Source organism: Xyrauchen texanus, chromosome 7, assembly GCF_025860055.1.
Source record: "Xyrauchen texanus isolate HMW12.3.18 chromosome 7, RBS_HiC_50CHRs, whole genome shotgun sequence".
NCBI lineage: Eukaryota > Metazoa > Chordata > Actinopteri > Cypriniformes > Catostomidae > Xyrauchen > Xyrauchen texanus.
Window position 1 is genome coordinate 25,574,909 of NC_068282.1, and position 24,851 is coordinate 25,599,759.

The 24,851-nt window shown below is 40.5% G+C and overlaps 3 protein-coding genes across 5 annotated transcripts in view; 2 read left to right on the forward strand and 1 right to left on the reverse strand.

The window, feature by feature from the left end:
- The first annotated feature begins 166 nt into the window (after positions 1 to 166).
- LOC127646413 (basic immunoglobulin-like variable motif-containing protein) lies at positions 167 to 18,086 on the forward strand. 2 transcript variants are annotated; one of them, XM_052130031.1, is made up of 10 exons: positions 167 to 452; positions 10,705 to 11,277; positions 12,690 to 12,819; positions 12,916 to 13,011; positions 13,315 to 13,419; positions 13,510 to 13,604; positions 16,411 to 16,543; positions 16,730 to 16,813; positions 16,898 to 16,994; positions 17,785 to 18,086. In XM_052130031.1, exons 2-10 carry the CDS (start codon positions 10,809 to 10,811, stop codon positions 18,082 to 18,084), a joined length of 1,509 nt encoding a protein of 502 aa, XP_051985991.1. In that variant the 5' UTR covers positions 167 to 452; positions 10,705 to 10,808; the 3' UTR covers positions 18,085 to 18,086. The 2 variants fall into 2 exon arrangements, with proteins under 2 accessions (XP_051985991.1, XP_051985989.1); XM_052130029.1 differs by having other exon boundaries at positions 16,730 to 16,806; positions 16,882 to 16,994.
- A 1,743-nt stretch (positions 18,087 to 19,829) lies between these two features.
- On the reverse strand, positions 19,830 to 22,953 carry zgc:172121 (uncharacterized protein LOC337599 homolog). 2 transcript variants are annotated; one of them, XM_052130034.1, is made up of 8 exons: positions 22,649 to 22,953; positions 22,500 to 22,567; positions 21,142 to 21,314; positions 20,860 to 20,963; positions 20,614 to 20,775; positions 20,271 to 20,476; positions 20,077 to 20,150; positions 19,830 to 19,974 (listed from the first exon to the last, which is right to left on the reverse strand). In XM_052130034.1, exons 1-8 carry the CDS (start codon positions 22,751 to 22,753, stop codon positions 19,907 to 19,909), a joined length of 960 nt encoding a protein of 319 aa, XP_051985994.1. In that variant the 5' UTR covers positions 22,754 to 22,953; the 3' UTR covers positions 19,830 to 19,906. The 2 variants fall into 2 exon arrangements, with proteins under 2 accessions (XP_051985994.1, XP_051985993.1); XM_052130033.1 differs by having other exon boundaries at positions 20,860 to 20,966.
- Positions 22,954 to 23,024: 71 nt separating this feature from the next.
- The window catches only part of nme7 (NME/NM23 family member 7), a 58,061-nt gene continuing 56,234 nt past the window's right edge, over positions 23,025 to 24,851 (forward strand). The window contains exon 1 of the mRNA XM_052130032.1: positions 23,025 to 23,272. Within this exon, the coding sequence (XP_051985992.1) occupies positions 23,270 to 23,272 (3 nt within the window). The 5' untranslated portion in view covers positions 23,025 to 23,269. The remainder of the gene's footprint in view (positions 23,273 to 24,851) is intronic.

The following is a 24,851-nucleotide window of genomic DNA, read 5'->3' on the forward strand; positions in this document are numbered from 1 at the left end:
AAAAATATCAAATATTTAATTTTGTTTTAAGTTACTGAGAAGTATCTTAAAGTGTTATAATGAATATTTGAATCTGCTAATAATTATTTATATTTTATATTCGCTAAAACACCCCCTCGTTTTCATGTTGGTTTAACCAGCTGAAATACAATTAGTGACCGTTCAATCCGAACATGTTCTTACATCCGTCCGCAGTGTTTTTCGATTGATTTCCTTTCCCGTTTCGATGTTTTTTTTTTTCCAGTGTTTCGCACAGGAGCGCCTAGATCTTTAGACATTGCTTCAAGTTTAAAACTAGTTCAATGGTCAAAAAACGCGTGACACAAGCGTTTGTGGCTCCTCGTCTATCCTTTTAGCTCATGGACGTGTTTGGTGTGAACGGTCCTTAAAGCAGCCGAACAGGGACGAACAGCGCAGTCTATTTTTATTCTTATTCCTGCAGAAATAACCAGGTAGGTGCAGGCAGTCTGCTTCTTTTATTTAGATTATGATCATGTATATGGATTTCCCAAAGACCTTTCTACGTGTAATAACGACGATTAATTTAATGTGTGTAAGGAGCCGTTTGATAGATACAGGGATACTACTTATCTATTTATATTTATCAGTATTGTATACGTATTATTTGTTTTTAGACTGAGATGGTTTATTCTCAGTTTCAGATTATTTATGTAATCTATTCCTGAAATGAAACGTTGCCTACACACTGCCTTCGATTAAAATATCTAAACAATGGTAGTTAAATATGGTGATGATGTAAGTGGAATATTGCAGCCATGTGCTACCATTTAGCTTTAGTCCATTGAAACCATGAAACGTTTCTTATTGAAAAAGCTGCTGTCAGTGTCCGCTGGGCTATCAACCACAGCAGCAGATGACAGTATTAAAGCAATCTCTGGCCTAGTTTACAAGCATATAACCATTAATAATGATGGTGATGGGTCAACCCTATCACACCTTAGTGTGAAAAATCCACCATAGATTATTATACATTTGTTAGTTAATGGACTTACAACCCTACACTGAAAAAAAGGGCCATACACAGGGGCGTAGATTCCAGGGGGGATGGGGGAAGGTAACCCAACCAATAATCAAAACAAGCAAAAACATGGAATGCTTTATTAATTCAAATTACAACTTTCAAAAATTATAATGTTAACAAACTCACACAAGGCCTGCCATATCATAGACATACATAGATGCATATGGGCCACGATTTTCACAGGCGGCAAAATTACCCATTATGCTTTGCGCATACTCCTAACACGGATGCTACAGACTTCCGGTTTGCAACATATTCACTCTCAAGGATTTAAATAATAACTAACAACAGTCAAAAATGATGGAACACTCCCTGTTTACTTAACATAAATCTCTTTGTCAGTAAAATCTGTGTCTGGATGGCAATCGCTGAATAAATAAGTACACAATCACACACATTTAAATGATAAAGTTACTACACTGGGCTCTCACACTTTCTGCACAAGCCCTGTGTGGGTGTGTAAAGGACACATAGACATTCAGCGTGTAGAGAGATATTTCACATTTATGATGTGCTAGATTTCACCGGGTTTCTTGTTGCGCACACAATGTATGATGATGATAGAAAGCACTTCAATATGAAAACGGACAAATCTGCATCTGACTTTATGCTTTTTAAGGTACAAAAAAAAGAGGACATTTACAGGTGCTGGTCATATAATTAGAATATCATCAAAAAGTTAAACTTGGATATTATATTAATTCATTACACACAGACTGATATTATTTCAAATGTTTATTTAATTTAATTGTGATGATTAAAACTGACAACTAATGAAAATCCCAAATTCAGTATCTCCAAAAATTTGAATATTACTTAAGACCAATACAAAAAAAGGATTTTTAGAAATGTTGGCCAACTGAAAAGTATGAGCATGTACAGCACTCAATACTTAGTTGGGGCTCCTTTTGCCTGAATTACTGAAGCAATGCGGTGTGACATGGAGTCGATCAGTCTGTGGCACTGCTCGGGTGTTAGGAGAGCCCAGGTTGCTCTGATAGTGGCCTTCAGCTCTTCTGCATTGTTGGGTCTGGCGTATCGCATCTTCCTCTTCACAATACCCCATAGATTTTCTATAGGGTTAAGGTCAGGCGAGTTTGCTGGCCAATTAAGAACAGGGATACCATGGTCCTTAAGCCAGGTACTGGTAGCTTTGGCACCGTGTGCAGGTGCCAAGTCCTGTTGGAAAATGAAATCTGCATCTCCATAAAGTTGGTCAGCAGCAAGAAGCATGAAGTGCTCTAAAACGTCCTGGTAGACGGCTGCGTTGACCTTGGACCTCAGAAAACACAGTGGACCAACACCAGCAGATGACTTGGCACCCCAAACCATCACTGACTGTGGAAACTTTACACTGGACTTCAAGCAACGTGGATTCTGTGCCTCTCCTCTCTTCCTCCAGACTCTGGGACCTTGATTTCCAAAGGAAATGCAAAATTTACTTTCATCAGAGAACATAACTTTGGACCACTCAGCAGCAGAGTGGCTTGACACAAAGAATGCAACAGCTGAAACCCCACCGCCCTCGCGGAGAGAGTATTCGCGGCTGACGCTTCAGAGGTTGATTCACTCTCTGTCTCTGTTGCGGATGTAACCCGTTCCTTCCGACGGGTGAACATCCGTAAATCCGCGGGCCCAGACGGCATTCCGGGCCGCGTCATCAGAGCGTGCGCGAATCAACTGGCTGGTGTTTTTACGGACATTTTCAATCTGTCCCTCTCCCTGTCTGTAGTCCCCACATGCTTCAAAACATCAACCATTGTGCCTGTACCGAAGCAAGCCACAATCACTTGCTTAAATGACTGGCGTCCTGTTGCTCTGACCCCCATCATCAGCAAATGCTTCGAAAGGTTAATCAGAGATTACATCTGCTCTGTTCTGCCCACCTCTTTGGACCCATTGCAGTTTGCCTACCGCAACAACCGCTCCACCGATGATGACATTGCATCTACAATACACACTGCTCTCTCCCATCTGGAAAAAAGGAACACTTATGTGAGAATGCGGTTTGTAGACTACAGCTCAGCATTCAACACCATAGTGCCCTCCAAGCTTGATGAGAAACTCCAGGCTCTGGGCTTAAACAGCTCGCTGTGCAGCTGGATCCTGGATTTCCTGTCAGGCAGACGTCAGGTGGTTAGAATGGGCAGCAACATCTCCTCATCACTGACCCTCAACACTGGAGCCCCGCAGGGCTGTGTTCTTAGCCCTCTCCTGTAATCCCTATACACACATGACTGCATAGCTCCAATCAGAGGCGTTTCCAGCATTGAAGGACATCCGAGGCTTAGCCCAGACAATTTTATTTTCACACTAGCAACCACTTCTCTGTAGTTCAAAGCTGGTGAGAGGGTATTCTTTGAGTTCTGTTCTTGCTGGGCCTGTTTCTACAGTTCCTAAATCTTCCACTCTAGTACTATCCTGGACTAACTCATCCTCTCTCCTCCCTGAATCATCTGTGATGCAAAAGAACAGATACAGCACATAAATTATTGCAAATCAGCTTCAAACAACTAATTCATCATGTGCTAATATTTCAAAGTGTAGACCAATACCATTGAAGAAAATGTATTGGGAAGAGCAGATCAGTGGGATTGCCCTAATATCTATCATGATTCTTGAATTTTCATGTACATTACCATAAAGTCATCACAAAAGAGTTATATTATAGTGACTAAAGTGAAGTAAAAAATTTTTTTAATATAAATAATTTATATTTTTTGACATAAATAGTCAAAATGATGTATAAGATCCTAAGTTAAAACAATATATGAATGACTTTAGTCTAAGTTCATTGACACACCATGGCATCGAACTGTATATAATTCTCCATGTTCATCTGTCAAAATCCTTTCATTAGGATCATTGGGATAAAAAATGTTTCACTTTTAATTTTCTCTAAAGTAAAGTGACTGATTAATTGTTACCAGTTTCCATGCCTGATTCTGGCACATCTTTTCTACCCTCAAAGTGTATATTTACTACAAACTAATATCACAAAACAAGTCACACATGCATTTTATGCTAATGCTTATTGGTTATCCTTAGAGAAAATAACACCTGATAAACAAGAAAATTATGCTCCAAACTAGACTCGAACCGCGGTCTCCAGCGTTAGAAAATTATTAAAAAGCCCGACTTTTGCAACACATGGACATCGGAGCAACCGGTGTTCGTGTCTACCATCGCCAGACACTACTGAAATATAAGACTCATGCAAAAACCAAGCTGCATGATGACCTGCAGGAGGCGCTACGCGTACTCTGCTTGCTGCGGAGACCAGGCCTCTAGCCCTCGGCGTCGCCTGATGCCGGTGGCCGGGGGAGAGGACGTCGTAAGCGGTGTGCGAGAAAGCGGAAGCGCGGAAAGAGGGCGGGGGTCCATGCTAGGCTAAAAACAAACCCTAGCCGGCCAGCTCTCAAATGTTTGCTCCCTGGACAATAAACTGGACTATATCCGACTCCAGCAGGCTACGCAGAGTGAGTTTAGAGACTGCTGCGTCTTTGTTTTCACGGAGACGTGGCTCAGCGACAGAGTTCCGGATGCCGCCATTCAGCTAGACGGGCTCGCCTCGTTTCGTGCCGACAGAAATACAGCTCTCTGCGGTAAGACTCGCGGTGGTGGCTTGTGTGTTTACATCAACACGGAATGGTGCAAGAACTCTATGCTAGTCTCTAGTTACTGTTCATCGCTGTTGGAGCTTGTGACTGTTAGATGCAGACCTTTTTATCTACCACGGGAATTCACCACTGTTTGCATAACCGGAGTTTACATTCCCCCCAGCGCTAATGCTAAGGAAGCGCTCTGTGAACTGTATGGGGCTATGAGCAAACTGCAGAACGCTCACCCCGACGGACTGTTTATTGTCACCGGAGATTTCAACCATGCAAATCTCAAGACAGTGCTCCCTAAATTCCATCAGTATGTGGACTTTGCAACGAGAGGGGCGAACGCGCTTGATCTTGTTTACACAAACATCCCAGGCGCGTACTGGGCGGAGCGCCGCCCCCACCTCGGCTACTCAGACCACATCTCTGTTATGTTAATTCCAGCATACAGACCGCTCGTCAGACGCACAAAACCGCTTCAGAAGCAGGTGAAAACCTGGCCAGCAGGAGCCATCTCTGCTCTTCAGGACTGTTTTGAGTGTACTGACTGGCACATGTTCAGGGAGGCTGCAACATATGGCGATTCTACCAACTTGGAGGAATACACAGCATCAGTGACCAGCTACATCAGCAAGTGCATTGATGATGTCACTTTCTCCAAGACCATCACCACACGCTCCAACCAGAAGCCGTGGATGACTGCGGAGGTGCGCACGCTGCTGAGGTCCCGAGACTCGCCTTCAGAGCAGGCGATAAGGCAGCCCTAAGAACAGCTAGGGCCAAACTGTCACGGGCAATCAGAGAGGCAAAGCGCCACACGCCCAGAGAATCCACAGTCACTTCCAGGACAGCGGTGACACGCGGCGCATGTGGCAGGGCATCCAGGCCATCACCAACTACAGGACAACATCAGTTGCCTGTGACAAAGATGCCTCCCTTCCAGATGCGCTGAACGACTTCTACGCCGGTTTGAAGTGCAGAACGACGTGATGGCGAGGAAGTCCACCCCTCCTCCCAACGACCAGGTGCTCTGTCTTACCACGGCAGATGTGAGGAAAACTCTACGTAGAGTCAACCCACGGAAGGCTGCTGGACCAGACAACATTCCTGGCAGAGTGCTCAGAGGATGTGCAGACCAGCTAGCAGATGTTCTTACCGACATCTTCAACATCTCTCTGAGCAGCGCCGTCGTTCCAACGTGCTTCAAGGCCACCACCATCATCCCCATGCCAAAGAAGTCTTCAGTGTCCTGCCTCAACGACTACCGTCCCGTCGCACTTACACCCATCATCATGAAGTGCTTCGAGAGGCTCGTCATGAGGCAGATTAAGACCCAGCTGCCCCCCTCACTAGACCCACTGCAGTTTGCGTATCGTTCAAACCGTTCAATGGACGATGCCATCACCACAACCCTCCATCTGGCCCTCACCCACCTAGACAATAAGGACTCATACGTTCGAATGCTGTTCATAGATTTCAGCTCAGCATTCAACACAATCATTCCTCAGCACCTGATTGGAAAGCTGAACCTGCTGGGCCTGGACACCTCCCTCTGCAACTGGATCCTGGACTTCCTGACTGGGAGACCTCAGTCAGTCCGGATCAGGAACAGCATCTCCACCACCACCACCACACTGAGCACTGGGGCCCCCCCCAGGGCTGTGTGCTCAGTCCACTGCTGTTCACTCTGCTGACTCACGACTGTGCAGCAATGCACAGCTCGAATCACATCATCAAGTTCGCCGATGACACTACCGTGGTGGGTCTCATCAGCAAGAACGACGAGTCAGCATATAGAGAGGAGGTGCAGCGGCTGACGAACTGGTGTAGAGCCAACAACCTGTCCCTGAATGTCGACAAAACAAAAGAGATGGTTGTTGACTTTAGGAGAGCACAAGGTGAACACACTCCGCTGAACATCGACGGCTCCTCTGTGGAGATCGTCAAAAGCACCAAATTCCTTGGTGTTCACTTGGCGGAGAGCCTCACCTGGTCCCTCAACACCAGCTCTATCACCAAGAAAGCCCAGCAGCGTCTCTACTTTCTTCGAAGGCTGAGGAAAGCACATCTCCCAACCCCCATCCTCACTACATTCTATAGAGGGACTGTTGAGAGCATCCTGAGCAGCTGCATCACTGCCTGGTTTGGGACTTGCACCGTTTCGGACCGCAAAGCCCTGCAGAGGATAGTGAGGACAGCTGAGAAGATCATTGGGGTCTCTCTTCCCTCCATCAAAGACATTTACAAAAAACACTGTATCCGTAAAGCAACCAGCATTGTGGATGACCCCACACACCCCTCACACAAACTCTTTACCCTCCTCCCGTCTGGCAAGAGGTACCGAAGCATTCGGGCCCTCACGGCCAGACTGTGTAACAGCTTCTTCCCCAAGCCATCAGACTCCTCAATACTCAGAGACTGGTTTGACACACACGTGTCCTGAGTTGCACTTTAATTACTGTCACTTTATAACTGTCTGCTACCTCAATAACTGCTATGTGCATAGAACATTATCTCATAGTATGTTATGTTTACATTTTTAGAAACTGTCATCTTTTTGCACTACTGAGTACTGGTCGGCGCTGCACTGTCTATTGTCCTGTTCATTGTCAGAAACTTGTTGTACTGTCCTGTACTTTTTGCACATGTTTGCACGTGCACTTTATATAGGTATATGTAGGTTTTTTTATATAGGTATTTTATTTCGTTGTGTTGTCTCATGTGGTCCTGCGTTGGTCCTTTTGTTGTTTTTATGTAGCACCATGGTCCTGGAGGAACGTTGTCTCGTTTTGCTGTGTACTGTACTAACTGTATATGGTTGAAACGACAATAAAAACCACTTGACTTGACTAGAGTCAGATGTGCTAACCACGAGGCTAGAGGTTATAACATGTGATATCAGTCAGTAGCAGACGTCTTGAGGTTTAGCCTACTGTGGGTGAAAGCCAGCCAGATGATGATCTTTAGACTTTAAGGACAAAAACAAATGCGAATTCTTACCCACTGACTTCTTTCGGAAATTTTAGAAGCCTCATTTGCTTAATTTTTGCTGTCTTTCCTGCTAATTGCTGTTAACTCGCCACTAAGTAACGTAAGTTGATGTCAGCTCCTCCCCTACCTGTTGCATATTCAACAGAGAGGAAGAACCGGAGTCGCCCATAGGCTACCGACAGCAAAGGAATTTATTCTATAGGCTAGATTATGTCTATGTCTATTTTTACAGGCTGTATGCAGTATGTGCAAAGCCAAAGCACAATGAAATAAGGCAACTTATGATTTCGGAGGTTTACATAGGCTATTGTCCGGTTTCATATTTGTCAGTCAACTTTTCAAAATACATTCGGGGCTACACTCAAAACATTCGGGGCTGAAGCCCCGGCAAAATCGGCTGCCGCCGCCTCTGGCTCCAATACCATCATTAAGTTTGCTGGCGATACGACGGTGGTAGGTCTGATCACTGACAATGATAAAAGAGCCTACAGAGAGGAGATGCACACTCTGACACGCTGGTGTCAGGAGCACAACCTCTCCCTCAACGTCAGTAAAACCAAGGAGCTTGTAGTGGACTTCAGGAAGAAAGACAGAGAACACAGCCCCATCACCATTAATGGAGCACCGGTAGAGAGAGTCAGCAGTTTCAAGTCCCTCGGTGTCCACATTACTGAGGAACTCACATGGTCCGTCCACACTGAGGCCGTTGTGAAGAAGGCTCACCAGCGCCTCATCTTCCTGGGATGGCTGAGGAACTTTGGAATGAACCACCACATCCTCACACGGTTCTACACCAGTACTGTAGAGAGCATCCTGACTGGCTGTATCACCGCCTGGTACGGCAATAGCACCGCCCACAACTGCAAAGCCCTGCAAAGGGTGGTGCGAACTGCCAGAAACATCATCGGAGGTGAGCTTCCCTCCCTCCAGGACATATACACAAGGCGGTGTGTGAAAAAAAGCTTGGAGGGTCATCAGAGACTCCAGCCACCCGAGTCATGGTCTGTTCTCACTGCTACCATCAGGCAGGCGGTATCGCAGCATCAGGACCCGCACCAGCTGACTACATGACAGCTTCTTTCCCCAAGCAGTCAGACTGTTGAACACTTGATCTATCAGGATCAATAATTAGCACTGTACTTTATTAATCTATAATCTCACACTGGACTGTCAAAATATTCTCCTCAATTCAACTACTTATATATATTTCATATACTCCCACTTATTGTATATTGTGTATTCTATATTGTGTGTATTGTTTACTGTGCATTGTATATAATTATTGTGTTGTGTAAGTATGTGTACATTTGATATGTAAATTGTTGTTGTGTAAGTATGTTGTTTATTGTAATTGGCATATGTCTCATCACTGTCATGACTGCTATGTTGCTCGGAACTGCACACAAGAATTTCACCTACTGTTGCACTTGTGTACATGGTAGTGTGACAATAAAGTGATTTGATTTGATTTGATGTCTGTACATGTTGGTTCTTGAAGCACTGACTCCAGCTGCAGTCCACTCTTTGTGAATCTCCCCCACATTTTTGAATGGGTTTTGTTTCACAGTCCTCTCCAGGGTGCGGTTATCCCTATTGCTTGTACACTTTTTTTTCTACCACATCTTTTCCTTCCATTCGCCTCTCTTTTAATGTGCTTGGACACAGAGCTCTGTGAACAGCCAGCCTCTTTAGCAATGACCTTTTGTGTCTTGCCCTCCTTGTGTCAATGGTCGTCTTTTGGACAGCTGTCAAGTCAGCAGTCTTCCCCATGATTGTGTAGCCTACAGACCTAGACTGAGAGACCATTTAAAGGCCTTTGCAGGTGTTTTGAGTTAATTAGCTGATTAGAGTGTGGCACCCGGTGTCTTCAATATTGAACCTTTTCACAATATTCACATTTTCCTGAGATACTGATTTTGGGGTTTTTCATTAGTTGTCAGTTATAATCATCAATTAAAAGGAATGAACACTTCAAATATATCAGTCTGTGTGGAATGAATGTATACATTATCCAAGTTTCACTTTTTGAATGGAATTACTGAAATAAATCAACTTTTTGATGATATTCGAATTATATGACCAGCACCTGTATGTGAAAAGAGGACGTGTGGTCTCCCTAGGTATCATTTAAAAATCAGCAGATTTGAGGGACATATCGTTTGGAATTATATGTCAGTATTTAAAAAAAATAGGCAAATGATGGATGTTAATGCAAAGTTTCAGGCATTGACAGCTTTTGGGTGGTTTATTGTTGTAACATTCATTTTCCAGTAATTTTTAAAGCCACCTGTAGTTGTTGTAACATCCTATAACAGCACATATTTCTCAAGAGCCTCCGATGATCGGCATCACCAGAAACGTTTGTCTAGCTCTAACATACAATAACAACAACAACATAGCGGAAGTGCGGAGCATCCGAGAGGATGTAGCTGGCTGTAATGGTGCCACCAATGGAGAAGTTAGGAAAAAGGTGGATACGTAAGCCATCCACCATATTGAAAAGGTCAAGGTCCGTACATAAACACACAAAAGCAGTTGCTGTGCGCCTGCAACAGTATTTGGCAGTTGGTTTTCACAAGATTGAGTTTGTCATTAACGATAAATAATTCTAAATATTGTAGATAATGAAAATGACTTAAACTAAAATGAAATGGTTAAAGCTCTTATAAATTGTATTAATTATCAGAGAAGCCAACAGCTTGATTGCTTAAGATTCACATTCTCACCTGTGAAAGATTATCACATTTCATCTGGAATTTATATCTCTGCGGTTCTTAAAACCGTAGGCAGTACAATGTTGTGGCAATTTAATTGAAAAGCATTATTGTGGCTGGTGTGAAGTTTTAACGAAGGTGAACTGGAGTCATAAACTTCTTTTTAAACCTTTCAGACAACGACTTTGTCAAGCCAACATTTTATTACTATTATTAAATACATTTTATAGAATATAAATATATATCGAATAGTTATCTCTGTGTTTATATACACTGCTGTTGCATTGCAGTTTGTCACATGTAATTAATAAAGTATCCATCTATAATTCTGTCTTGTTCTAAACTGTAGCTAGTGGACGAGAATCCCTCTTTGAGCTCACATTGGACCAAGCATCACAATTGTACCCAAACCTGTTAGTTATTCTCTTAACCATAATCCCAGTTCTGCATTCAATGCCTAACACTGTGGAAAGTGAAGGCGCCAAGGTATCTACTAATACTAATCAGGAGGCCCCTTCACGGGCCCCAGGCAGAGAGGATGAGTGCAGCTTCATGAGCCCCTTGTCACGTGATGCGCTGCGGGCACGACGGGCCTCCAGTGCAGAGCTCCAGCTTCCACGGACCTGCCCTGTAACACACTCCCGGGAGAAGTTCTACACAGTCTGCTCGGACTACGCACTGCTCAACCGAGTGAGACCCATCATCGCATCTGAAGATGCGCCACCAACCAAACCAGACAGCGGGACATCATTACTCAAACCAAACACTGGGACCCCTTTGCAGAGTCACTCTGGGGGAATCAGCGTGTCTTTAGATGGCAATTGCGATATGGAGGTTGTGTCATCCAGCAACAAGCCTGTGCTGGCCTGGGAGATTGACACTTCTGATTTTGATGCAGTTTTAACCCGAAAATCCAGAACAAGTATGTGTCTCTGAAATGATCATAGACAAGTATACACACTGTACACTTTGAAAATGATTACATTATTTTCTAATAATTAAGAAGTCTGAAGCAAGTGTGAAAATATCAAGCCAGTGAGCAAAAATATGCCAGAATAATGAGATCATACTCACCATCTGCTGTAGTTTATATAACTCCACAGTGATGGCCTCATTGACATTGGTGACTATGTATGTCATCTCACGGTGTTAACCTGAATAGACTGAACTATTGAGAAAGTCTACTTCTAGATTGTTTGTAACAGAATTAATCTCAGATACAGAGTTTAGAGGAAGAATGTACTGGAACTGTTCCATCACTCAGGCTGTTCATTACCTGATCAAATGGAGTCTAGGGTAGGTTAGGCTACAAGCTTTTAAAGTGGTAGATTAGGTAGATCTGAGAAAGCTGTGCCAAGATGAAGCGCAGAGGGAGATTTTGCATACATGTATTTAAGTTTAACGATGATCTCAGCTTTATATAAAACCCAATTCAGACATTCTTCACTGTGTTTTTAAATTATCTCATAATAACTTACAATATATTGTAATCTATAAACACTCACTGAGCACTTTATTAGCAATACTAAACAAATACTTGGTAGGGCCTCCCTTTGCTCTCAAAACAGCCTCAATTTTTCGTGGCATGGATTCCTTTGAGATTCTGGTCCATACTGACATAATTGCATCACGCAATTTCTGTAGATTTGTCAGATGCACATTCATGCTTCGAATCTCTCATTTTACCACATCCCAAAGGTGTTCTATTTGATTCAGATCCGGTGACTGGTAAGCCCACTGAAGAACAGTAGGCTTACCAGGTCATCAACTCTCCAGTTTTGGTGAGCTTGTGCCCACTGCAGCCTCAGCTTTCTGGTCTATGCTGACAAGTGGAACCTGATGTGATCCTTTACTGTTGTATCCCATCAAGGTTTGATGTGTTGTTCATTCTGAGAGGCTGTTCTGCTCATTACAATTGTACAGAGTTATCTGAGATACTGTAGCCTTTCTGTCAGCTCGAACCAGTCTGGCCATTCTCCGTTGACCTCGCTCCAACAAGGCATTTCCGTCTGCAGAACTGCTGCTCATTGGATGATTTTGTTTTTGGCACCATTAAAGAGTAAACTCTAGAGACTGTTGTGCATGAAAATACACAAATACTCAAACCAGCCCATCTGGCACCAACAATCATACCACGGTTTAAATCACTGAGATCACATTTTTCCCCCATTCTGATGGTTGATGTGAACATTAACTGAAGCTCCTGACCATTTTATGCATTGCACTGCCACCACACGACAGGTGTTTCTAATTAAGTGCTCAGTGAGTATATTTTAGTCTAATATAGTATTTATAATGTTGTTAAAGGTCAAATTTGGTATTTTTATTCCTTAGGTAATTTAATGAAATTAAACTCAAAGAAAATTAAATCGTCAGACAGGCCCAGCAGAAATCTGCAAGATCTCTCACCTCAAGCCTCTGTGGAGGAGATCAAACAGAGAAAAGTCTTGGACCTCCGTAGATGGTAGAAGTGCATGTTTTTACATTCATATTCATTGAAATGAGAAAATAAGCCTCAAAGGGTAAAAGTTAAAAAGTTATGTTCTCCCCAATGTTCTAGGTACTGTATCAGCCGTCCGCAGTATAAAACTTCATGTGGAATCTCTTCACTTATCTCTTGCTGGAACTTTCTATACAGTACTTTAGGAGCAGGCAGGTATGTGTGTTTTTTTATTTGGTGGCCAACAGAGCATCTGCAGTTGTGAATCATGGAATTTTTGGATTTGTGATTTACTGAATGTGACTTGCCACAAACTCACAAAGTAACATTGTTTCGCTGTACAGATTCAAAACGGTAGATTCTTGCAATCAACACTGCAAGGAGAAATGTGTCTCTTAAGTGTATTTTAGGAGCAAAAACAGGACATTTAGTTAATCTATTTTAGGATTTGTAAGATATACTTTGTTGTTTTGTTTTTTAGAAATAACAAAGAGTAACCTTTAGATTTGATTTGTTCAGCCTCCCACCCATTTCTCAAGAAGAAGCCCTCCACATACTTGGTTTCCAGCCTCCGTTTGAAGATATCAAGTTTGGACCGTTCACCGGCAATGCCACTTTGATGCGGTAAGATTGCTGTATTTAATGCTCTTGGAAAGTTTCCTAGTTACTGTTTTAAAACACATTAAGCCTATATCTATTTTTATATTGGTGCAGATGGTTCAGACAAATCAATGATCATTTTCGTGTCCGAGGATGCTCTTATATTCTGTACAAACCTCATGGGAAGCACAAGACAGCAGGAGAGTCAGGTGTGTGAATTTTAAGACATTTCTCATAAGATCAGCAACAGCATATTGTTCATTAAAAATATATTTGTTGTAGTCATTTGAGTAGACTGTAAATGGCCTAATGTAATGTAAATGAATGAAGCAGCTTTACATAAAATTACACTGTAAAAGAAATTGAAGCTGTAATGCCTGTAATGTCTTTAAGTCATCATTGTGCTGTGAAAAATGTGATTGTAGGTTATGCCTTAAAGGAATATTCTTGGTTCAATATAAGTGCTCATTTGACAGCATTTGTGGCATATTATTGGTTACCACAAAAAGTTATTTCGACTCATCCCTCCTTTTCTTTAAAAAAGGGCACTTGCACTTGCAATGGAATTAAATGAGGCCAATCCGTAAACATTAAAGTACTCACTGGTGTCAGAGCCGTAGCATAGCGGGCTTTGCTCATGACATGTGGTGCTGATGCGTCCTGGCTCGTGAGGTCCTTTCCTGATCCCATTCCCACTCTTCTCCCCTGTCATTTCCTGTCTCCTCTCCAGTAACTCTGTCATTAAAAAAGTCTTCAAAAAAGTTACAAAAGTATAGCCACAAGACGTAAACAGACTTGGGGAGTAATGGATTACTTGATGTTAGGTAATCAGGATAAAAAATTAGGTATCTGTAATCTGTTACAAAAAGAAAACATCGTAATTAGATTACGGTTACATTTTCCAAAAAGTTTGATTACAAGTTTTATTTTAATTTCTGACAAAAGAAATGATGTATTTTCCAGACAAAGTGATAGAGACAGCTGTTTGTTTAGAGTGAGAGCTGGTTTAGATGCGCATTCTCTTCAGGTTCTCTCTCATGATTCACTTGAGTCAGGAGCGCCTCTTACTGTCACATGTGCAAATAACACCTATCTCACATCAGCACTCTGCTCTCCAGGCAAACAACCATACCTGTCAACACTCACGTTTTTCCCGGGAGCCTCCCGTATTTCATACCCATCTCCCGCCCCCTTCCCGTTTTGTTATTTCTCCCTTGAAACTCCCGTAATTTATATGGCCCAAACCTCATTATATGAATAATCACATCAATATATTATTCCAAGGTTGTCCAGTTGCCAGATCTTGTATGAAACGCATCCTACTCACACAATCGACACATCATACACATTTGTGACCTCAAACTGGCAACCTACAACCCAGTGGCGCTGTCCATTTCTGCGCATGTAGTAGACGCGGGAAGTTGAATCAAGCATCATTGGTAGATGGGAGGGGAAGACTCATGTGGTGCTCCGGTGAAAAAAAAACATAATAAACATGTAAATTTAACAACAGCTGGACGGAAGAATTTAATTTCATATCTCGCAGCCATGTCGACAATGCCCATGCCTTTTGCAAAGTGTGTCGCACTGATTATAATATAGGACACGGTGGGGGAAATTACATTACTCAGCACATTAAATCGCAGCGGCACAATTTGTATGTATTTAGCCTGCCTCTGCCATCCAGCAATCCCCCCCGTGCTCAGAGGTCTCCCAGATTTTGATACCCATATGTAGACAAGTATGCAAACAACTGCTTCATCACAATGGCCACGGAAGAACATGGATTATTTTCTTGGAAATTTTGTCATTATTCGCTTTTAAAAGAGAAAAGCGAACCAACATTAAAGTTCAATGGAATTTCTGCATTCCAGCTATGAAGATGCTCTCATTATCCAAGGACCTGTGAATTTGAAGTTAATAAGAGCCACACACAAATCACATTAGCCATGTTAGCTAAAATTAGTTAATATTAAAATGTGTTAAAATGAGTTATCCGTGAGAAATCCGTGGCCCTCATCATTTGGCGGGAGCAGGAATAGCAGCAAATACTGACATGATTTGTGCATCATTGCTGGTACGGCATAGAAATCCCCTGGTTTGATGTTGAGCAGGAGTTGTGTGAGATCAAGTGGAGATGAGGAGGGGGCAGAGGTATCCGTGCTGGTGTGTGAGGTATCCGTGCTGGGCTGCGGGCTATGAGACAGTGAGGGGAACACGGGGGAATCCGGTTTCATCCCATGATACACAGAATCCCAATCAGAATGGGCTCAGTTCAATTACACCCTGACCACTCGCCGTTACTTGCCAATCCCAGGCATCGCTATGGCACCATGAGCATGGTAAGAGAATAGCGTTACCGCACATCTCCTATCCCGCCCTCAGTTGGTTCTGTCCAGGGCCAATCCCCTGTGGGTCCTGAACGTATAGCATGATATTGACAGCCTGTTCTCCTCTGGAAGTCAAACACACCATCTGGATCATTCTCTTCCTCAACCTCTGTTCGTCTTCTGAGCTGGGAAAGTCATACTGATTGAGGTCTTTAGTGTTAAAAACTACCAGGCCTGAGCAAGCAGAGCCTGTCAAGGGCAACTGACTCTACCCTCCCTAGCAACCGGGCAAATTTGGTTGCTTGGGAGACCTGGCTGGAGTCACTCAGCACACCCAGGATTCGAACTTGTGACTGTGGTAGTCAATAATCGCTTGGCTACCCAGGCCCCCGATTTTTGCTTTTTTAATGAAAAGGACGGATGAGCCTAACTTAGTTTTTGTGGTCATCAGCATTTTGCCACAAATGCTGTCAATTAATCTTAACATGTATTGAACCCAGAAAGTTCCTTAAAAATATATTATTGTTCCTAATGATTGTTTATCCAGTTTTTCATCCAGTTAGTTACCTAATGGGCTTCCTTGAGGTCAATAACAAAACTCTGTTTGTCAAGCTAATTCATGGGAAATATTTTGCCTAATAAAATTTTCCCAGCATACTTTACAGCATTTGTTTCTTCATCCTAGCCGAGGGGGCTTTGCTGAAGCTGACCCAGGGACTCAAAGATGAATCTATGGCCTACATTTACCACTGCCAAAATCACTACTTCTGTCCTGTGGGCTATGAAGCTACACCACTAAAAGCAGCCAAAGCATACAGGTATAGCGTTATATGTCTAGTTAGTAATCCTAACCCTAATCCACTTTCAATTCTTTAAGATGACAAAGTTTTAAGACAGACTGAAATAATGCATTACGGTATGAAAAGCTATAATACTGTAGAAGAATGCTATTAACCTCTACTAATTTGTACCAACCCTTTCTCTAATTAAACTTTTTTTCACAGGGGGCCATTGCCTCTTAATGAGATGGAGCACTGGATTCTCATTGGCGAATCAAGCAGAAAACACCCTGCAATCCACTGTAAAAAGTATGGTTAATTTTATTCAATTTAAGTTCTTCGTGTATTTATAAATGTGTCTTTCACATTCTGATTAGGTTCCAATTTAATTAGGTGGGCTGACATTGTGACAGATCTGAACACTCAGAACCCAGAATATTTTGACATTCGCCATATAGAGAGAGGCATTCAGTATCGTAAAACCAAGAAGGTAAGAGAATTAGGCACTCACTATGGTGACGGTACTTCTACAAAAATTTCAATATTACATATTGGGGCCTTGGTAGCTCAGCGAGTATTGACGCTGACTACCACCCCTGGAGTCTTAAGTTCGAATCCAGGGTGTGATGAGTGACTCCAGCCAGGTCTCCTAAGCAACCAAATTGGCCCGGTTGCTAGGGAGATTAGAGTCACATGGGGTAACCTCCTCGTGGTCACAATTAGTGGTTCTCACTTTCAATGAGGCGAATGGTAATTTGTGCATGGATTGCGGAGAGTAGAATGAGCCTCCACATGTGGAGTCTCCACAGTGTCAAGCACAACAAGCCACGTGATAAGATGCATGGATTGACAGTCTAAGAAACGGAGACTTGTTCTCCACCACATGGATTGAGATGAGTAACCGCACCACCACGAGGACCTACTAAGTAGTGGGAACTGGGCATTCCAAATTGGGAGAAAAGGGGATTAATAATAAATATTACATAGATTTATGTTTTTTGTCTAATATATACACATATATATATCTATATATCTATATCTATATATATATATAGATATAGATATATATAATGCTGCTTTGGAAAACATATTGTGGATAAAGTATCAACAAGTAAATTGTGCAATGGCCCATGTCACATTTCCAGGCTTGGAATGCAGAAATAAACTGTGGTAGGGTCAACTTTTATAGAGGTACAGCACATGGGAAACAATAGCATATATTATTTTGGATTCCAATTTGCTCTAATATATGCCCTTTTTAATTCCTTATATGTTTATAGGTAGGGGGGAATCTGCATTGCATCATGGCCTTCCAGAGAGTGAACTGGCAAAAGTTGGGACCATGGGCACTGAATCTGGAAAACCTGAGGCATGATCTCCACCATCAGTCTTCAGAACACAGAGGTCAAGCAGAATCAGAGGACAGTTCTGAAGAGAGAGCAGTGAAACGCCTGGGCCGTTCCATCAGTACTGGGATCCAGAAGTCAGAAAATGCCTGGAAGCGTTTGTCCAACACATCTGAGTACAGGCACAGAGGCTCTCCAGACAGTGACTTAGATGAAGATGTCCAACCCTCCTGATGAAGAGCTAATTGGGTTTTCTGTCATTTTTAATAAACATATGTAAGCATAATTAGATATGTTACATTAGATTACACTACAGGCAAAATATGTGGTGTAGTGGTTGACTACTGGCTTGATTTCCATACGCCATTGTGCACATGAGCAAGGTACTTAACACCAGGTTGTTAAAGGTGACATTCTAGGTCAGCATCAAGAAAATGTCTTGGAAACAAATTCTGTCTGCCTAAGTCTTATGGCGATAAAGGTTGATTTTATTCTATTCAATCCAAAAATACTACCCAATGACTCTTCAAGAAGAGATTAAGACACTTTCGATTGGTCAAAATGCTGCTTTGGAAAACATATTGTGGATAAAAGTATCAACAAGTAAATTGTGCAATGGACCCTTGTCACATTTCCAGGCTTGGAATGCAGAAATAAACTAGTAGAGTAAACTTTTATAGAGGTACAGCACAGGGGAAACAATAGTATAGGTTATTTTGGATCCCAATTTTCTCTACTATAACATTTCTACAGTTTTTCAAAAGAGGGAGAAAAATATAGAGAGATGGATTATGGCTGTCAGATGAGACAAAGAAGCCAAATTTACTATTACCGCCTTAGCTGCTCTATTTGAAACCCCATCACAGCAGTGCTGAGTATTTTTTTTTATTAATGCCAGGGTAATATAATACAAAGAATAATGTTATAAAATGACATTAAATATTTAAAAACTTAAAAATATAAAAAGTATACTAGATTTGCTCTGCTAATTAAAGCAGAAATGCTTCATCACAATTTGTGAAAAGTGCCCAATAAAGGTGCTGTAATCTATTTTTTTTTCATGGAAAGGTATGCCATTTTTATTTTTTTTATTATTCATTTTATTTTTCCAAAATGTGTTTGTGACCAGTCTTTGTGACTGCTCTAGACTCTATAAACGGCAAAAAAAATGTGTCAACTGGCTCTGACACTTTCTGCCTGTCTGACCATTTTGCATGTTCTCAAAGTATTGTAGTTGCAGCGAATTGAGGCTTAATGCCATTTATATGTCATGCTGTTTATAACAGCTGTCAGTTGGCACCAATTTGCTGCTGTTGTTTTTGAGAACTGTTTCTGCTCAATGTCAGTCTCAATAAAATTAATTTGTTATCTTTGAAGTGCTGGGTTTTGGAAAGAGGGGGCATGGCTAATCCAGCGGTTTAGCTAGCGGAAATTCTAGAATGGCTAAAATCACTTACAGCACCAAGATCATAAAGTGAATATTTCAATACATTTCAGTCATAATATGCTTCTTGGTGAACTTACTAGATAATTGGAACACATGGCCTGTTCAACGAGTGGATGATTTACATAAAGTGCATACAAAACACTTGTAACACTACATAGAAGACTGTTATTTATCAATATAGCTTATATTATTGTATGAATAAAAATGGCTTAGTTACAAGTTACAAATTAGTACAAAGTCATGAAGTTATGAAACAGAACTAAGTCAAAGTTATCAGAGCAGAGGATATTAGGTGAGCATTTAAACATTTCATTTCAGACTGCTGGATCATATTCACAATGCTTTCTTATTGTAAATATTACGTTTTTAATGAAATGCTGTAGCTAAGACTGCATGACTGCTTCCATGTTATGTGCATTACAATTTGTGTTCTACCTTTAACACAGCAACATCCAATGTATGATGTTCCATGTCTAATTACAAATCCCATACTTGTGAGTACTGTGTTTGGATTTTTATTTATGAATAAAACATTTATACACCTTCTTACACATCAGTGCATTATTTCAGAAACAACTAGATGTGAATAAAGTCATGCCGTTTCATGAATCATGGTTTCACATATAATAGTTGTTTCAGCTCAGTTATATCAGCAGGACTAACACGGCAGCAGCCACCTGTTGAGAGAAAGTATCCGGTGAGTCAGTACTACAGGAAAGAACAACGAGTCATTGCTTGTGCTTGCATTAGATCTTATTTACAGTTTAAAAAATACTTACCAATCCACAAAGCCCCTTGTTCTTTCCAGTCAATGCTTAATTTGGCAAATGATGTCCTTTTCTCCATTTTCCATCTGCAATAGTTTTGGAACAACCATGTGAACAACAGAACAAAAACAATATGGTGTCAATTATAAACTAATTCAGAAGTAATATATGGCAATTCTGAGTCATGAGCCACTGATTAACCTCACCCTGTCTGGAGATCCCAGCCCTCTCCACTATTAGGGTAGACTACCCAGCTCAAATCTGCTTTCTTGTGTGATTTAGCTGATTCTAGAAGAGGTGTGACCAGATGAGGAGGACAACAGTTCACCCCTACAGCAACCAGCTGTGTGGACTTACAAGCCACCTGAACTGCTTCAGAAAATCTTCTCCCACTTGAAATATTATGACTATCCTGAAACAGATCTAGCATTAATACCAAGTCTAGCACACTTTAATTAGTTTGAGACACTGTTGCAAGTGTGTGCTATTTGCATTAAATGTGTCTTTGCAATCAAAAAATATAATGGGGGATCCATTTTTATCAGTCACCTTACAGGAAAAGGAAAGCAAGGCTTTAGTTTCAGGAAATTCTTTGAGTACTTCCACCAAAGCCTCAGCCTCTTTGAGACCTGGAATGGTCTCCATGGCAACAAGATCAGCTCCAGCCTTTACTAAGCACTGGATCTGTGGACGATGCCAGTCTTTCAACTCCTAAGACAAAGGATGGAAAACATGCACTTGAAAACATCAAAGTATTGGCTTCCAGTGTAGACAGATAAAGTCATCCTGCTTTACCTCCATTGTCATCCTGTCCTCATAGGCCCCTGTATACTCAGACCCATCATGTAGGAATGCCCCATATGGACCCACTGAACCTGCAACCAAAGGCTCTCTTCTGTCTTCTAGGGGAAGTATTCATTTTAGATAAATATGTCTTGTGTTTGGATCCTTAATGACATTTTAATCTCCATGTATGAATATGCAAGTAACCTAAATTAATGAGTTATAGCACTTTGTAAATTGCCTCAAGGAACTAGATAAAACTTATGGTTCAGTACAACTTAGACATACACACACCTGATACGGATGTGTGAGACTTGAACTCCTGCACTGTCTCTTTTGCCAGTTGAACCCCTGACATGATCAGCTGCTGTGCCTCCTCAGGCCGGAGACCAAGATGTTTCACAAATCCCTCAATGCTGGCCTGATATGTGGCTGTTGTTATAACATCAGAACCACTTTGAAGAAATCTATTGAAAGAATATAATTGTACTATTAGAATAAAAAAAAAAAATCTGAAATCAATAATCTAATCTAATATTTTTTCTGATAGGGGTGGGAAAAATATAGATTTTCCGATGCATAGCGATCTTCATTTGAACAATCTCGATATTGATTCTTAAATCCCAAGATCGATCATTCAGTCTATGTGCAACACATAGGAAATCACTCGCATTAGCAACCAAATATTTTAGATTTAGAAATATTATTTAACAATAATATTTAGATTTCACTCATCAGTAATGAGATACTTTCACTGTGTGCTGAGAGTAAATGTTTTTCTGTGTAATGTGTGTCCAAAGACGAGATCTATGTGGTACATTTCTCACTGAACAATGTTTCTTTCTGTTCTCTACAGTCAGTTGTTGATTAAAAATAAATAAACATTTAAATCGAATCATCCATGGCACAGATGAGATAAAGCCTTTCAAGTTCTCTCTTGTTAACATGCGCTCATCCACAGATGCTCTTAACAGAAATGCTGCTTTTGTTAAAGAGACCGTACAGATTTCAACAGGTGTTCAACTAAAAAAATGTCAATACTTGTAAATAGTACAAATTATGCAATTAAACAATAAACATGTAACACAAAATAACAAAATAATAAAAATAAAAGCCCAAATGTGACAAATTATGAAAAATGTATAAAATGTAACTTGTAAAATTAACATTTTCATAACATACATAGTTAGGAGGTCCCCTGTATGATTAACAGCATTAGCTGTGAGATAAAGGGAGATTAGAACTGAAATATACCCATATGAATCGATATTGTATCGAAATTTCATCGAATTGAGAGCTTGTGAATATATATATCGATACCCAGCCCTAGTTTCTGACAGAGGCACTGCAGTAAGTAGCAACATTTGTTTTGATCAACAGAAGAATTTTAGTTAAAATATAGGTATAAGTACATCTAAGTTTTTACCATTTAAATTTTGGCTGACTAATGATTTTTACAATTACAAATATTTCAAGTCAATATGAAAATTGCATATACTGTATAATTGTACAAGAAATAGACTTGGATGAGGCATATTAATAGTTTTTATTGCTAAATCTAGTTATAAAACTATACAATATCTTTTTCAATAGTTTATAGTTTTAGATGAGGTAGCCCTATTGTATGTCTAACTGCTAAAGACATGCATTACCTGGAATGTGCATCCTTAATGGCCTTTGGGTTTGTATGAAGGAGTCTTGCACTCCACAGTGGATCTCCCTACAAACATAATATATGCATGATAAAATTAGTGATTCTTGTATAAAAAACAAAACCAATCAAAAGTTTCATTTTACCAACCTGTATTTGAAATCCACTTGCTTCCAGTTCTGTTGCTAGACCACCATCTAAAATGAACGGGCTGCGATTCATTTTAAACGAATATGGTGCATGCCAATATAACATAAATACTTCCAAGGGTCAAGATAGCTGACAAACCTCAAATAAACATAAACTCACTTTCGAAATATTTAAAAAGACCTTTGTCTTATATTGCCACTGATTTGCTAAATTTTAAACATCTAATTTTCAAAAGTTGTTAAATTGTAACCAAAAGCTTAGCGATTATCTCAAAGGCCCAACTACCACTGTTCTGAAAACTGCAGTCAAATTCCACACCAAAACAAAAACCCATGTGTCAGTCGGCGGTAAAGATCAGTAACTTTCACTTCCGGGTTACGATGAAAATCAACGTTCGTAAATTCCCCAAAATTTTTAAATCGAAATGAGCTGAATGTCGAAACACTGCATTCTGTAGATATAAATTTAAAGGAGATATTTTGTATTTCTTAGTTTTACGGTAACACGGCCGATGTTGTTGCTATGGTGATGGGATTTAACATCGAGGCTAAAGGAAGACAATCAACCGTCTGTTAAACAACCGGCAACAAACATTGTATTTCATTATAAATCAATTCAGACATGGTAAGTGGTAGATTATGTTTTCCTGTCTTTAGATATGGATAATCAAGTATTGAACTCTGTAATCATGAATATGCGTTTTGTTCGGAGGAAGTCGTTAACTGTGTGCCTGCGCAAAGTTTAAACACTAATAGAAACATTAGTCACATAAACCAGTGATATCAAATGTGCTACATGCACCAAAATATGAAATATCGCAGCCTCGTGTAAATAGAAACATTTTCTATTATGGAGTTAGATAGCGAGTGAAAGTGACAACAAGCACATTGGCTATATAAATCCTCCGTAAACGAAGAAGTATGCTTTTCACACTACATTTAACTATTGTTTTAACATTTTTAGCTGTTAATAGTATATTTTATGACGGTCATCTGGTCACACTAATGCGTTTTGGCGACAAATGTCTATCCTCATGTCTACAATAGATTGAATGGAATGCAGTACTACGCGAATGTTGTTAACTACAACGTAAATGACCAAGAATACATCGAATAATAATAATTAAAAGAACTAACACCCCACCCCCCATTAAAATATAATGTTTTTTTTATAATTTGTTGCATTTCCACCGTTGTCGTGACATGTACTGGTGTGATCTGCCACTAGATGTCAGGATTTAGTCAAGTCAAGTGGTTTTTCTTTTACATAAAGAAAGTTCCTTGAGAGAGCAACTTGAAGTTTCCAAATAATTTGCCTCTCTTTCACAGTCTGAAAGTAGATTTGGCTAATTTCAGCAAGCTGATTAAGAGTTTCTCAACTTTATATGAAAACTGATTGACTGTCTGGCCTCAGACTTTACAACTTAATTCTTTCTAGGATTGTGATTATAATGAAGACATAGGATGCCAAATAAATTCATTTAAATGTAATCAAGAATTTGAATGCTATTACACTTTTTTTTGTGTTATTTGCACAATAATCTAAACCTTGTTATTCTGTGTGTAACATAATACTTTTTGCAGTAACAATTTCCATGAGCTTTTTTGAATGAACAAAATTTTAGGTTAAAATGTATGTAAGTATATATATATGTTTTTACCATTTTAATCACCTTTTATATTTTTTTGACAGGAATGATTTTTAAAAAGACAAATATTTCATGTCAATATGAAAAGTGCATATACTGTATAATTGTACAAGAATTAGACATCATCTTCATGCTCTGTTGTACTCCTACACTGTTTTACTTTCCAATTCACATTCTGTCTCCATAAGTTGTGTACATTGATCCATTTCTTACAGACAGCATGAAATGTTTGCAGTAATAGCATAGGCCAACAGCAGGTGTCTGAGAAAGTCCTTGCTTCCAAGAAGGGCTTTTGGTAGGAAAGCCCTTTTTTCCTCAGTGTTAGTGGTGGCAGATAAGCCCAGCTATTTCCAGTTCGATCTGGCCAGGATCATATGCCAGCAGTCTGTGATTTTATTGTGCTGGAATGTTCATTTGGAGCCCCTGTTTACCCTCAAAGTGTTTTAATTCCACCTGTAAAAATGTAGCAGAAGAACTTCAGGGTTTTATGACACTATTGCTAAAGAACAACAGATGGCATATTAGACCCGCTATGGTGCTAATATTTGAGAAAAA

Coding starts and splice junctions, on each gene's coding strand:
- zgc:172121 (XM_052130033.1), bottom strand. CDS start 22,753: ATGTTATATTGGCATGCACCATATTCGTTTAAAATGAATCGCAGCCCG. Junction 21,315..22,499: donor ATTAAGGATGCACATTCCAG/GTAATGCATGTC, acceptor TTCTTTCAATAG/ATTTCTTCAAAGTGGTTCTG. Junction 20,151..20,270: donor GGCTGGGATCTCCAGACAGG/GTGAGGTTAATC, acceptor AAACTATTGCAG/ATGGAAAATGGAGAAAAGGA.
- LOC127646413 (XM_052130029.1), top strand. CDS start 10,809: ATGCCTAACACTGTGGAAAGTGAAGGCGCCAAGGTATCTACTAATACT. Junction 11,278..12,689: donor AACCCGAAAATCCAGAACAA/GTATGTGTCTCT, acceptor TTTATTCCTTAG/GTAATTTAATGAAATTAAAC. Junction 16,544..16,729: donor AAAGCAGCCAAAGCATACAG/GTATAGCGTTAT, acceptor TTTTTTTCACAG/GGGGCCATTGCCTCTTAATG.